We start from the raw sequence: 14822 nt of genomic DNA, 5'->3' as shown, positions 1-14822 counted from the left end.
CCCTGGAACCTGAGTTATTACTTCATGTAGCAAAGGGATTTTGCCAATGTGATTAAGAATTTCAAGATGGAGAGGTTATTCCAGATGGGTTGGTTGGCTCAATGCAAATCATGGTGGACATTAAAAGGGAGCACAAGAGGGTCAGAGGTAAAGGCCATGTGACAAGAAGAAGGTGATACAATCTCTTTGAAGATGGAGGAAGAAGAAAGAAATGGGCCATGTTGCTTATGCCTGTAATCCTGCAGTCTGCTCAGAGTAACTCAGCCCCTACATGAAGACAAATCCTGTTCTCCCGTGCTCAGGACATACTGGGCAGATCAAGGAAGGCCATGACTTCTAAGTCTTGAATGGTGAATTTCCCTTACAAAGGGAGGGAGCGGTAATGGCCAACACTTCTGACACACTATGATGAGGACCAGGATTGAGGGTAGTCCCTGTAGAGCCACTACCATAAGAAAGCAGGGTACAGAGGCAAAAAGATGGCTCAGTGGCTAACAGTTCTTACTGCTCGCTCTCCCAGGAGACCCCGGCAACCACCTGTAACTCTAGTTCCAGGGGACCCAACACCCTTTTCTGGCCTCTATGGGCTCCTGTAGATACATGGTGTGCATATACTCATATAGGTTCATATGTACATTATGACAAAAAGAAAAAAGTCCTTAAAAAAGACTAATGTGTTAATTCACTCAGTGAACTTCAGTCATTGACTGAAAGCCCAATAAGCTTCTTAACCAGCAGGCTCTATGTTCTAACAAAACTCAGTCAAATGAGAGGGCTCTGGATAGCAAAGCTTTGCCATTAACCTATGAAGAATCACTATTTGGGGTTTGGGAAAGTAAACCTTGGCAACTTTCAAGTGGACTGCTTCAGCCAGGTGTGGTGTGCACACCTTTAATCCCGGCACTTGGGAGGCGGAAGCAGGAGGATTTCTATGTGTTTTGGGCCAGAACTGACTGTTGCAGAACCCTAACCTGCTAACCCTATGTGAATGTGAATCTCCACTGCTGCTCTAAAATGGTGATTTTCCTTATAAAGTGAATATGAACTTAGCCTCATTTTTTTTTTTAAAGAAATGAAGGTTAGCTGGGCATGATGTTGCATGCCTTTAATCCTAGCAAAAATCAGAGGCAAAAGCAGGTTGATCTATGTGAGCTTCAAGGGTACCTGTGAGAACCTGTTTCAAACAAGCAAACAAAAGAAATTGAGGCTTAAACCTCATAGCCACAGAACTGGGAATATAGTTCTTTGACAGATCTAGGGCCTATCATACCCAAAGCTCTGGGTGAGATCCCTAGACGCCCCCCACCCCCTCATTGCCCCTATATGTCCCTGGAAGCCACCTGGATCATTAAGAATTTTAACATTCATAACACTTATCCTCAAAGTGAGAATCATCCCGTAGCTGTGAAACCACTGGGTATGAGACATTCTGGGTCAGTGAAAGTCTCTTGCGGGTTCCTGAGGTTCTGAATTCTCAGGAGGCATGAGAAAGGTGGGGGAGCAGGACATGACTAGAAAATGCTCTCAGCCTGAGGGCTCAGAACTTGCTCACTTGATCATGCACAAGATCAAGTTCAAAGGTAATTGGAAGGCGTGTTTGCTCCTCAATGGGCTTAGCAGACAGCCCTTTGGGGTGGGCTTGGAGCAGGGCTGGGAGTGGGAAGCAGCGACAGACAAGTAGCAGAAGCTAGTCCGTGTGACAGGGTGGGGCCCTGGGCTTTGCCCAGTGTGGCATTGCCTTACCAGGCTGATGTCATTGACCTCTATGTGTTGGAGGAGGGTGTTGGCCACACTCTCTGTGTCCCACTGCACTCCTGGGTCATCTGGAAACTCGCTGAAAGAGAGAAGCGCACTTGAGGGTGGGAATAACCTTCATGTTTTTAAAAATTTAAATAACATTATTTTTATTTATTTTATACACTGATTACAGTTTCCCCTCCATCCTCTCCTCCTCGTCCTCCCCCTCATCGGTATACCCCCTTCCCCTCCTACTCCATCCAGAAAGGGACTGGCTTGGTTTTTTTGAGACAAGGTTTCTCTGTGTAGCCCTGACTGTCTTGGAACTCTCTATGTAGACCAGGTTGGCCTCGAACTTAGAGATTTGTCTGCCTCCTGAGTTCTGGGATTAAAGTCATGTGCCACCACCGTCACAGCCACCACCACTGCCACCACCACCACTGGGCAGGAATAATCTTGAGACCCAGTGGGCGTGTGCTCAGCTTTGTGAGGAATTAGAGCAGCAATGGGGAGCTCCCACCCTTCACTGCTCAGGTTTCAGCTAAATAAGGTTTACAAACACAAAGCTGCCAGAAATACATGCCCATCAGACACAGCACACACAGTTCTCTTTGCTCCCAGCCAGGCAGGCCGCTTCCATGACCTGTGGTGAGGGTCAATGACTGACCTTAAAATTCTGGGCTAAGAGTCAGAAGGGTTTCCAGCAGGAAAATGACAGGAGTCTCGTCACTAAGTAATGTCATTATTTCCTTTGACTCATTGGCAACCTCTACCCCACATTCCAGCCTTCTAGAGATAGCCTAGTTCCGACAGCTCATTTGGGATGCCCCTGCAGTGAGTGTGGCAGACAGCCCAGTGAGCAGAGGCTGGGCTTAGAGAACAAAGGAACATGGGTACAAAACCCAGCCTTGCTCCCTGGAGGTCCATGCCACAGCACGGTTCTGAAGCTCAGAGGACCATCTTCAGGAGTCATCTCTCCGCCCATCTTTATGTGAGCTCTGGGATGGAGCCTGGACCATTAGGCTTGGGGACAAGTGTCTTTCCCCGCTGTCATCCCACTGGCTGGAGACCACAAGTCTTAGAAGACTGGGTGATCAGAACTGAGCCACTGAGATCCCATTTCCTCCTTCAGGACTCTGTCAAGTTCCTGAGATTCCTGATGATCTTTAAGATTTTTTTCCCATTTAATTAAATGATTATTCAACGAAAGGATGTATAAAAACTTACAAATCTGAGAACTCAACTATACATATAAGAGGATGATGGGATATTCAGTTTCTAACACACAAACGGTATAAGTACACACTATCCCCACCCCTCGTTTCTGGCTCCTGTTGCACCCTATGAGACCATTTTATTATTGGCCCAAGGGAAGATTAATGGACAACTTTTAATGCTGTTAGGCCAGTGGGGAAAATTTCAGGTGTGAACAAAACTTGGAGGACACACATCAAAATCAATTTGTTTCTTTTTCCTCTAAGAAGAAATTAGATGATGATGATGATGATTATTATTTTGTCATCCTGATTTCTCTGTCATTTTTGAGGCTTTGGTAGATGTCACCAGTGGACTATGGGCATTGCATTTAAAAAAAAAAAACAAGGTCTCTCTATGTAGCCCAGGCTGGCCTCAAACCCCCAATTCCCCTGCCTTCACTCCCCACCCCTCCCCCTAGTGCTGGGGTTCTAGATGGGCACCACCAAGCCAGGCAGCATCCCGGTTTCCACCCATTACAGTCACCCTTCCCGTTGAGATGCATCTTTCCACAGCCTTGCAGCGCACACACCGATCTTACAGGTGGCTGGCGCTGACACGTGCTTGCGGCTGGCAGCTGCTGGGGAAGCGGCATGGCATTTGCTGTTTGGAAGGACATTCTATGGCATCGTGTTTTCAAATCCAGTAACAAGACAATAATTTGGTAAGCTAAAATTATAACTGTTCCTTCTCAAAGAAACAAAGTCAGAAGATACAGCTTGCTTCTTAGAGATAAAGCTGGGCTCTGCTATGCAAGTCTAGAAGGTATGGGGAAACTTGAAACCCAAGAAAATGTTTTCAATGTTTGCCCTCTAGGTGTCTGATTTCAGAATGTATTCTTTGAGGTTAGATCCAGTTAAGGGAAATCACTAGAAATCGACTTTAACAGAATGCAGGAGTATAATGTGATGGCAATCTTCATTTCTGGATGAAACCTGACGGGCTGCGAGTCTGTGTGTGAGTGAACAGCACCTGGATGCTTGCTCCAGACAGAACTGGGGCACAGGCCTCATCCAATGCTGGCCTCTCTCCAAGATCAACAAGAACATGCTGGGTTCGGGTTTCTGATGTGCTGAGATTTTGTTTTATCCTGAGGTGATCTTGTGTGTCCGGAACAACACCGAGCTAAAGGGAGCTCATTAGAAATCCTTCCCACTGGGCAGTGGTGGCACACACCTTTAATCCTAGCACTTGGGAGGCAGAGGCAGGTGGATCTCCATGAGTACGAGGCCACCCTGGTCTACAGAGCGAGTGTCAGGACAGGCTCCAAAATTACACAGAGAAACCCTGTCTCAAAAAGCAAAACAAAACTGGAAACCATTCCCGTTATTGCTTCGAAGTGTATTCGTTATCTTTCTGGTCTCCTAGAGAGGAACTGTGTCCTTGTTAGGAATGAGGCTGTTTGACTTCAGGCAAGTTTCACGAGTGACTGCTGATCTAAAGAAAGGCCCAGCAGACACAAATGCTTTCTCTAAAATTCTGGCTTCACCTTGCTTCAGTCTGTCTGAGATGGAGCTCTAACACGGCCAGCCTTCCTAGGAGAATGTAGACAATGAGGTCAGGAAGAGCACCTTCAGCTTCGCCACTCCCGGAACCTCTCTTCAAACAGAATGTCCACTCTGGGCCTCTTGTTAACTTACTATTCCTCCCTGCTCTTTTCTGGTTCTTTTTCTAGCATATTCCGTCTGGCATATTCCACCTAGCACAGGCCCACTTTCAATGCTACTTCCTCCACTGAGTCTTCCAGAAGGGGCTTGAGGCCATAAAGTTCAGTGGGTACAGTCCCCTATACTACTTACACTTTTTAAAAAAGTAAATTTCTTAACTTACTGGGGGTGCACACATATAAACCATAGGGGATGTGTATGCGTGTGTGTGTGTGTGTGTGTGTGTGTGTGTGTGTGTGTGTGAGAGAGAGAGAGAGAGAGAGAGAGAGAGAGAGAGAGAGAGAGAGAGAGAGGACAGCTTTCAGGAATTAGATCTTTCCTTCCACCATGTGGGCCCCTGGTTCTCAAGTCATCAGGGTTAACAGCAAGTACCTTTACCGCTGAGCCCTGCCTTGATTTTTGATACCAGCTGCAAGTTCAGAAATTTCCCTAAACCATCAATAATGCCCTAAAAATACATATGCTACGTGCTGACAATTGTTTCATGCATATTGAGAAACAGTATAGGTTAAAGTCAGCCAAAGGAAGAGATGCCTAAGGCAGAGTCCAGGAAGTTTCTAGATGCAGAGGTCACATTGTGCTCCCCATGGAGGTGTGACATTGACTCAGATGGGGCGTGGCGGGACATAGGGAGCAGTGTCAACCAGGAAAGTGTGCCCAAGTTTCTGTGCTCAGAGTTTTCCGGGTGACTGACTGATTGCCTATGGTTGGTCTCAGCCTCCATGTGACTGATAACATATTTTCCAAAGTCTGCAGTGAAGCCAATACTATCAGCTACGGCACACACTTCCCAGAAGCCAAGGGCAAAATCAAATTCTTTACTCTAGACTATCCTTGTGTCTAAGAACCTCCACAGTCCTCCTCTACCAATATGGCCCACAGTGTGTGATATTTTTTGTGTACTTGGTATAATTCAAGTTGAAGGACAGTTTATTTAAACAGACAGTAATTACCCATTCCTCTCCATGCACAAGGCACTTTCTTTAAGGAATATTAATAAGTACCAGTTGGTTAAGATGTAATTATCTGGCAATGCTAAAGGCAATTAGTTATATTGGCCTCTTGGCAAGAATTTACAAAGACAGCACCTTTATAAAACAGACCTTGCTGGGCTTGGTGGCACGCACCTTTAATCCCAGCACTCATGAGGGAGTGCCAGTCAGGTCTCTGAGTTTGAGGCTAGCCCAGTCTACAGACCGAGTTCCAGGACAGCCAGAGAGACACAGAGAAACCCTGTCTTGAAAACAAAACAAACAAAAAAGATTTTACAAGCAGGAAATGATAGCACATGCCTGGAATCTTAGCACCTGGAAGGCAGAGGAGGCAGGAGGATTTCCTGCAAATTGAGACTAACCTGCTCAACAGTGAGTTCCACGCCGGACAGGACTACACAGCGAAAGTCCTACAGCCGGGCAGTGGTTGCACACACCTTTAATCTTAGCACTAGGGAGGCAGAGGCAGGCGGATCTCTGTGAGTTTGAGGCCAGCCTGCTCTATAAGAGCTAGTTCCAGGACAGGCTCCAAAGCTACAGAGAAACCCTGTCTCAAAAAACCAAAAAAGAAGCTGGGCTGTGGTGGCGCATGCCTTTAATCCCAGCACTCGGGAGGCAGAGGCAGGCGGCTCTCTGTGAGTTCGAGGCCAGCCTGCTCTAAAGAGCTAGTTCCAGGACAGGAACCGAAAAAGCTACGGAGAAACCCTGTAGAAAAGCAAACAAAACCAAAGGTTGGTATGGTGACTCACATCTGTAATCCTAGTACAGGAGGCTGAGACAGGAGGCTTTCTAAGAGTTTGAGTCCCCCTAGGCTATGAGAGTGAGTTCCGGGATAGCCTGGGCTATAGAGTAAGACTCTGTCTCGAGAACAACTGCTACCACTGCCAAAAAACTGATTTGAGTTCCCTACTGCTTCCCTCCAACTCAGTCTAAGGAAATAGAAAGTCGGGTAGAAGGGGAGAGAAGGAAGGGAAGGGAGCAGAGAAAAATGTATAGCTCAATAAAAGCAATTAAAAAATAAACAGAAGGGGGCTGGAGAGATGGCTCAGTGGTTAAGAGCATTGCCTGCTCTTCCAAAGGTCCTGAGTTCAATTCCCGGCAACCAAATGGTGGCTCACAACCATCTGTAATGAGATCTGGTGCCCTCTTCTGGCCTGCAGACATACATACAGACAGAATATTGTATACATAATAAATATTAAAAAAAAATAAACAGAAAAAAATCAAGCATATTAACATATACATACAAGAAACTCATGACTCCTTTCAAACCAGGGAGTCTCCCTTTGCCTACAGTACACTTCTGATCAGTGCAAAGCCTGGGTCTTGGAATAACCTTTGCCTGATTTCTGTCTTTTGGTAGAGTAGGCGTTCTGCTTTGGTAACCGTTCCGGCAGAATAGAAACAGGCATGTTGGAGTCAGCCTTTGGACTCTAAAGAGACAGTAGGTGAATGACCTCTGTCCAGTTTTCCTTGTACAGTCTTTCTTCCTGCTGGAGTTTATCCATGCTGATTAGAATGCCAGCAGCCATTTTGGTCTGTGGAACAATCAGGTAGGAAAGACAGATACAAAGTGACAAGGGGACACAGAACCCAAGGGCTCTGAGGAGTCAGCCAGCACGTTCTCAGCACAGTGGTGTCTGCCACAGCCAGGGCTCATATCTACAGCAGAAGCAATTCCGAACTTAGTTGACGGTGCGTGTGTGTGTGTGTGTGTGTGTGTGTGTGTGTGTGTGTGTACATATATATGTCCCCAGGTATGCACAGTGACCAGAGCAGACAATGGGAGTCCTGCTCTACTTTATTCTTTGGAGAAGGTCTCTCACCAAACCCAGAGTTAGGCTGGCAGCCAGTAAACTCCTGCCTTCACCTCCTACATTGCTAAGGTTACAGGTGTGTGCAGCCAAGCCTGCCTTTTTCACATGGATACTGGGGGGTTGAATTCAGGAAGCATTCTTACCCAATGAGCCATTTCCTAAGCTGCTGATTTAATTTTTAAAGGGTTCCACATGATCAATTATTTAGGTTGTTTCCTGTTTTTATTATTGTGCCAAGGTTAGCCAGCACATACAACCCCATGTTTGTGGCTCTCCATGTTTCCCTGTGATAAAACCAGTGATGTTTGATCTCTGAGTAGAAGGCGGCGGGAGCAGTGTGTGTAGAATGACTCCGACAGCAATACTGTGGAGAAGAGCAGCCGGAAACTGTTGGCAGCAAGGTGGGGGAGGGGGGAAGAGTGACAGAGAGGGGCGGGGGGGGGGGGGCTGTGCGTTCTATAGGCTGACAGGAAAAACTCATAAGCATAGCGTGTCTGCTCTAAAAATCTAAGGTGTGTGTGCATGCACCTGTGTTTCCAGGGACTGAACCTAATGGATGGATGTAAGGCAAGGCAAGTATTCTACTTCTGAGTGACACCTTTTTTTTTTTTTTTTTTTTTAATTTGGAGACAGGGTCTTACAATATATCCTAAACTGTTCTGGGACTCACTGTGTAGACCAGGCTGGCCTTGAGCTCACAGAGATTACACCTGCTTCTGCCTCCCAAATGCTAGGATTAAAGGCACAGGCCACTGGATCTCTGTGAGTTTGAGGCCAGTCTGATCTACAAAGCGCATTCCAGGACAGTCAGGGCTGTTACACAGAGAAACCCTGTCTGGAAAAAAAAAAAAAAAAAAAAAAAAAAAAAAAAAAAAAAAAAAAAAAAAAAAAAAAAAAAAAAAAAAACAAACAAAAGGTATCCACCACCACGCCTGGCCTGAGCTATACTCTGAGTCTCCAAGTTCCAAGTCTGGTTTTGTATTTCTCTATAACTCAGGCTGGTCTTGAAGTTTTCTTTCTTCTGTTTCAGCCTCCATCATAGCTGGAATTACAGCTCAGATGACAGACCCAGCTCTCAGGTGCTTTTATACTTACTTATGTTTACTTTATTACCTTATAAGCACCCTGACAAGGTCAATTCTATGACTAATACAGTGATTTATTTTTATTTTACGTGAATAAGTTTTGCCTCTATGTATGTGTGCCACTTGCACGCAGTGCCCGTAGATTAGAAGAAGGTGCTTGGTTGCAGGGCGTCTGGCATTACAGATAGATGGATGCCAGTAGTCACGTGGGTGCTGGACACTGGGCCCAGGACCCCGTCAAACTCTGGTATTTGGAAGCATGGCCTTGTTTGAAGGCATGTGTTACTGGGCTGGGCTTAAAGTTTCAAAGCTTCCTGCCACCCCAGTGTACTCTCTTCTTCCTTGTGTATCAGAATGTGAGCTCTCCGCTGCTCCAGGGCCGCGCCTGCCTGCTCTCGTGCTCTCAAGCATGGTGGTGATGGACTTCTGCCCCTCTGAACTGTCCTAGATAAACCGTTCATTTCACCAGCTGCCTTGGCCATGTTTTAGCACAGCAATAGAAAAGCAAGCACCTGGGCTGGAGAGATGGCTTAGCCGTTAAGAGCACTGGCTGCTCTTCCAGAGGTCCTGAGTTCAATTCCTAGCACCCACATGGTGGCTCACAACCTAGTGTGCAGGTATACATACATAGCACTCATATATATAAAGTACAAATAAAGCTTAAAAAAAAGAGAAAAGCAAGCACTATATCCACATCCACGACTTTGCGTGTATTTTGACTTCCTCATGCCCCTCACACTTGAGCCTGTATTACAACATCTTTCTAAAGCCTTCATACTTGCTGATCCTCAATTCTTTCCTGTGTTGAAGCCACAAATCCTGGTTTGGCCTGAGGGAAGGTCCCTATGAGTCTAGCTGAACTCCACAGGCTGTTATGGGTCTAAGAGTGAAGATGAGAATCCTTCCTGCAATCCCAAAAATGCTTTCAGGAAGTCCTGATTAAAAGAAAATTACTGGGGCTGGAGAGAGATGGCTCAGAGGTTAAGAGCACTGGCTGCTCTGCCAGAGGTTATGGGTTCGATTCCCAACAACCACGTAGTGGCTCACAACGATCTGTAATGAGATCTGGTGCCCTCTTCTGGCCTGCAGGGATACATGCAAGCAGAACACTGTAAAGATAATAAATATATAAATAAATAAATCTTAAAAGAAAGAAAGAAAATCACTGAGATGTGTAGTCATACAGTCACTAAGAGAGCTGCCTGGGAACAGAACTCATATTGCAAGGACTATGATTTTATCAAGGCCCAGGTGGATTTTCTCCTTAGATTGAGTCTTTTGCAGCACCTGGGGAGGCTGAGCGCCAGTCTTTCGACCCTTGGTGCATATGGGGTTATGTCTGAGCATTTCCCCAGGACAGAGGGGGACCCAGCACCTTAATCTCTCACCACCATCACTCCAGTTCCAAGGCTGCCCCTCTCCATTAGGCTAGCCAGAAGATCGGCTGTTCCTTGCTTGCCTTGGGCCTGTTTCAGCTTCACATTCGACCCTTGCTCTGCCATGGACTCTGCCTTGGCTGCTGCCCTCACTGTCCACAGCCACGGGGCCTTGACAGTATGTGTGTTCTCAGGCCCGCATCCCAGTGGTACCAAGTCAGGCCTTGTGTGCTCTCACCCTCTCTACTTCTGCCGGGCTTCGTTCCTTCAACTATCCTAATGTAGGCGTCTGGAGACGGCTGTTGTGCTGCAGGAGTTCTGGCCTTTTGGAGTTGACACTGTAAGAACTGATACGTGCTTGTTTTTGTTCCTTCACACCGCCGAGCTCGCGTGGTAATGAGGAAGTAGTGGATAAGTCCATTGGTGGACAGAGCTTCTCCTAATCACGTGGCTATTTTTGAAATTGCATTGTTAAGAAAAAGGCTTGAAAGAAATTTCTTCCAAGAAATAGTGAGATTCACAGTACACATATAAGTTTGTCTTGTCTTTGAATTGTTTGAATTTATCAATCTCTCTTCTTTTTTTTTCTTTCTTTCTTTCTTTTTTTTTTTTCAAGACAGGGTTTCTCTGTAGCTTTGGAGCCTGTCCTGGCACTAGCTCTTGTAGACCAGGCTGGCCTCGAACTCACAGAGATCCGCCTGCCTCTGCCTCCAGATTAAAGGCACGCGCCACCACCGCCTGGCTCTTTTTTTTTTTTTTGGTGTAGTTTTTTCCGGTTTTCTTGCTGGGCAGAGGTGGCTCATGCTTTTAATCCCAGCACGTGGGAGACAGAGATAGGTGTATCTCTGTGAGTTTGAGGCCAGTCTAGTCTACAGAGCGAGTTCCAAGACAGGCTCCCAAAGCAATACAGAAATTGTCTCAAAATAAACAAACAAACAAAATAGCGAGATAGGGTTTCTCTTTGTAGCCCTGCCTATCTTTGAACTTGCTCAAGTTGGCTACAAACTCAGATTCACCTGCCTCTGCCTCCAGGCATGCACCACCACTGCCTGGAGAATTTTTCAGTCTCTTAAAGATTACTGCTGTCAGTTCAAGATTGCACTTTTGCATCAGGAATAATGGATGGTAAGAAAGAGTACTAATTCTTACACAAAGGCTTTGCAGAAAAATAGGACAGCGTTCAGTCTTTGGAAACACTCCTCTCTGTTCAGTTGACAGCATCTTCTGATGGCTACATATCCAGCAACGTCTAAAAGCAGGGGGTACTAATCTTACATTATGGGCTTTGAAGTTCTAGGAAGGGAAGCTAAGTGCACTTCCAAATTGAGACAAGTTCCATTTAAGAAAAAAAAATCTCTCTAATAGAAAAAATATCACAGATTCCATAAGACTTAGTTCTCACATGTATTTTGTCCTAAAACAATCTGTCCACAAATATGAAACTATAAGTAACAAAATATTTCCCATTGTAGGGATTGATGAGAAAATGTATTCTATGGGAAAAATTAAATAGACTATTATAATAAAATATGTTCTACTTTTATTAAGCAAACAAAAGGTTACATTTTTTTCAAGATAAGGTTTCTCTATGTAACAGTCCTTGCTGTACTAGAACTCACTCTGGCCTCGAACTCAGAGATCCACCTGCCTCTTCCTCGCCAGTGCTGGGATTAAAGGCATGTGCCACCACCACCTGACAAAAGGTTACAATTTTATCCTTGTAACCAACTCTCTCCCTTAGAAATCACAGGGATGTCATTGGGAGACAAATAGAAGCCACACTCTAAAAGCTTTTGGGCTTCACATTAAAACCAGGCAGGCATTGCCTTTCCTCTCTGACACAAGTTTCAAAAAAGGAACAGGTGATTGATTTGCCCCAGCAGCAGGCAGGAGCAAACTGTTCTGTAAATGTAAATGTATGTTTGTCCATATGCATGTCTGTGAGCCACATATATGCCTGGTGACATGGAAGCTAGAAAGGGGCATTTAACCCCCTGAACTGGAGTTATAGGCCACTGTAAACCACCATGCAGGCTCTGGGAATCGAACCCAGATCCTCTGAAAGATCAGTGGTGCTTTTTTTTTTTTTTTAAAAAAAAAGATTTATGGGCTGGAGAGGTGGCTCAGTGGTTAAGAGCACTGCCTGCTCTTCCAAAGGTCCTGAGTTCAATTCCCAGCAACCACATGGTGGCTCACAACCATCTGTAATGAGATCTGGTGCCCTCTTCTGGCCTGCAGACACAATACTGTATACATAATAAATAAATCTTTTTTTTTTTTTAAAAAAGATTTATTTATTTTATGTCTGGGAGTGCTCTATGTGCATGTACACCTTTATGTCAGAAGAGGGCACCAGATCCCACTAGAGATGTTCGTGAGTCGCTGGGTCGATGCTGGGAATTGAACTCAGGACCTCTGGAAGAGTAGCCAGTGCTCTTAACCACTGAGCCATCATGCAGCAGTGTTCTTGACTGCCGAGCCACCCATCCAGCCCCAGCAGACAGGAATTCTAAAGCAGTTCCCTTGTAATGTATTACTGTCCAAGTCAAATTTCTGGAACCCTCCAGGAAAGGGCAACAAAGGTATTGAGCTTTCAGTTCCTAAAGCTTTCCTGACTAATTGAAAGGTGCTGCCTTGTACCTTGTTGTTCCGACTCAGAGACTTGCCAGCCCAGATCATCCTGGCTGCTTCCTGCAAGAGCCAGCAAAGGAAAGCGAACAATGGGCTTGACTTCCAAGGGTGTGCACAAAGGAAGTGTGAGGACTACTGAAAACATTCTTTTTCTAAGAAAATTCTGTTGCATTTATTTACTTTGTGTGAATGCATATGGGTGGAAGCCACAGAGAACAGCAAATCTCCTGGAACGTGTGAGATGATTGTGAGCCACCATGTGGGTGCTGGGAATTGAGGAGCCATCTCTCCAGCCCCTTGTCCTAAAGGATTTGCTGCCATAATCTATTTTGTTTCAGTTATATCCTGTGGCAATTGGTTAGCATTTTACAATCATCTGGACTTTAGGACACCAGAAGCCTCATTGTCAGGTCATGGCTATACTGGCGGTGGTGTGACCATGCAGAACCAAGCAAGAGAGTGGCAATGTGCCTCACTACCCAAAAACAATCTTTAAAAGTCTATTCAAGGGGGCTGGAGAGATGGCTGAGTAGTTAATAGATTTTTTTTTCTGTTCTTTTGGACTATATGAGTTTAGTTTTCAGCACTCATGTTAGAGGAGCTGATACCCTCGTCTGACCTCTACAGATACATGCACGAATACACACTCACATACATACACAGACATTCATATATACTTTAAAAACAATTTTTTTTTTTAAAAAAAAGGGGGGTTGCTAGCCAGGCAGTGGTGGCACACACCTTTAATCCTAGCACTCGGGAGACAGAAGCAGGGGGATCTCTGTGAGTTTGTGGCCAGCCTGGTCTACAGAGTGAGTTCCAGGACAGCCAGGGCTACACAGAGAAACCCTGTCATAAAAGAACTGTCCTGACATAACATGGCTATTACATTTATTTATTGTTTAGAGGCAGGGTCTCACTAAGTAGCTCTTGCTGATTACTCTATGGAAACAGAACTATAGAGAACGCCTGCCTCCCCTTCCTGAGTGCTGGAATGAAGGGCGTGCACCACACAGTCCAACATTAAGTTCTTGAACTATCAGCAGCTGTGATTATGTGCATAAAACCTGCAGAAGATTGGGCTTTACCAGGGACTCACCAGGCCCCACCCACCCATGAAGGTCTGCACTGGGCTAATGGTTGCTGGGAGAGGAAGAGACAGTTTCTTCCATGGGGTAGGCTTTGGTAAGGTGTCCACATTCCTGTAAATAACCCCTCATCCATGCTCCTGAAAACAAACCTAAGAAAACTCATTGGGTCAAACACACACACACAAGGAAAGGAAAGAAAGAGGAGCAGGGGGAGGAGAGGGGCGACAGAGGAGAGGGTCATGGGCTGATTACGATGAAGAGACACGGCATGCCCATTTGAAAATGTCAAAATGAAATCCGTTATGTACAATTAATATGTGCTCATAAAAACTGAAAAGTCTTAAAGACTGTTGGAAGCTGAGTGTGGTATGTACTCAGGAGATTGAGGCAGAAGGATTGCAAGTTTGAGGCCAGCCTGTATGAAAAGAGAGAGAAAAACGATAGTTTAAGGAAAATGGGCAATTTACAAGGAAGAAATGCAAACTGTCAAAATGGAATGTATTTTTCTGATTCTCAGAAAGAACAGAAGAAATGCAAGATTAAAGCAAGATGCCTGTAAGAAAGGGCACAGGGGAGTTTGAATGGCTCCAGTGAGACAATTTGGGTATATGAGATGTTGTGCCCTCTGGCCCTATGCTTTTGAAAAGCTATGTGAAAGACCACACAGTTAAGCAAGCAGAAATACCAACATTGGCCAGTTTCCAAGGGGCTAGCAGTTCTGCCACTTCACCAGTAGGGGGCAATTTCCTTACCGCCTTGAATAGTGACTTGCAAAGAACACACATTTTTGAGCTTGTTCAGAATAAAAATGAGGACACATCCAAGACAGGGGACATTAGTGTGTACCTCAGAAACAACCCCCAGTGCCTACACTTTTGCTTGTCTTCTCATAAAGAATAACTCACATGACAGAGCAACAGAAATAGGAAAAGAAACTGTATTTTCCAAACTAGTGGGAGAATCTCCAAAGAAAAGGCTCCTAGTAGATGGTCATCTCCAGACAACCACGTCCCAGCCTCCCAGAAAGCAGGGCCTAGACTGAAGCCAAGCTCAGTGCAATCTTCCGGAGACATGGACTGTGTGCGCAGAAGCGAGCCGCCGAGGGGAGCGGAGGGCAGTTTTATTGATGTGGTCCAGTTGCGGACATGTCAGGCCTAGGACATATTTTTCTC

At 45.5% G+C, this 14822-nt stretch overlaps 1 protein-coding gene across 4 annotated transcripts in view; it reads right to left on the bottom strand.

Moving 5' to 3' along the window:
- Pigl (phosphatidylinositol glycan anchor biosynthesis class L) overlaps window positions 1-14822 on the bottom strand; it is a 62431-nt gene that overhangs the window by 16784 nt on the left and 30825 nt on the right. For all 4 annotated transcript variants that reach the window (XR_007595636.1, XM_050163669.1, XM_050163668.1 and 1 more), the window contains exon 3: window positions 1744-1834. Coding sequence is in view for 3 of the 4 variants with exons in the window: in XM_050163669.1 (XP_050019626.1) it covers window positions 1744-1834 (91 nt within the window). In the remaining variant the exon portion in view is untranslated. The remainder of the gene's footprint in view (window positions 1-1743; window positions 1835-14822) is intronic.

This window comes from Alexandromys fortis, unplaced genomic scaffold (genome assembly GCF_014885135.2).
Source record: "Alexandromys fortis isolate MF-2015 unplaced genomic scaffold, M_Fortis_MF-2015_v1.1 scaffold_149, whole genome shotgun sequence".
Lineage (NCBI taxonomy): Eukaryota > Metazoa > Chordata > Mammalia > Rodentia > Cricetidae > Alexandromys > Alexandromys fortis.
This window is presented reverse-complemented; position numbering and strand designations above follow the sequence as displayed.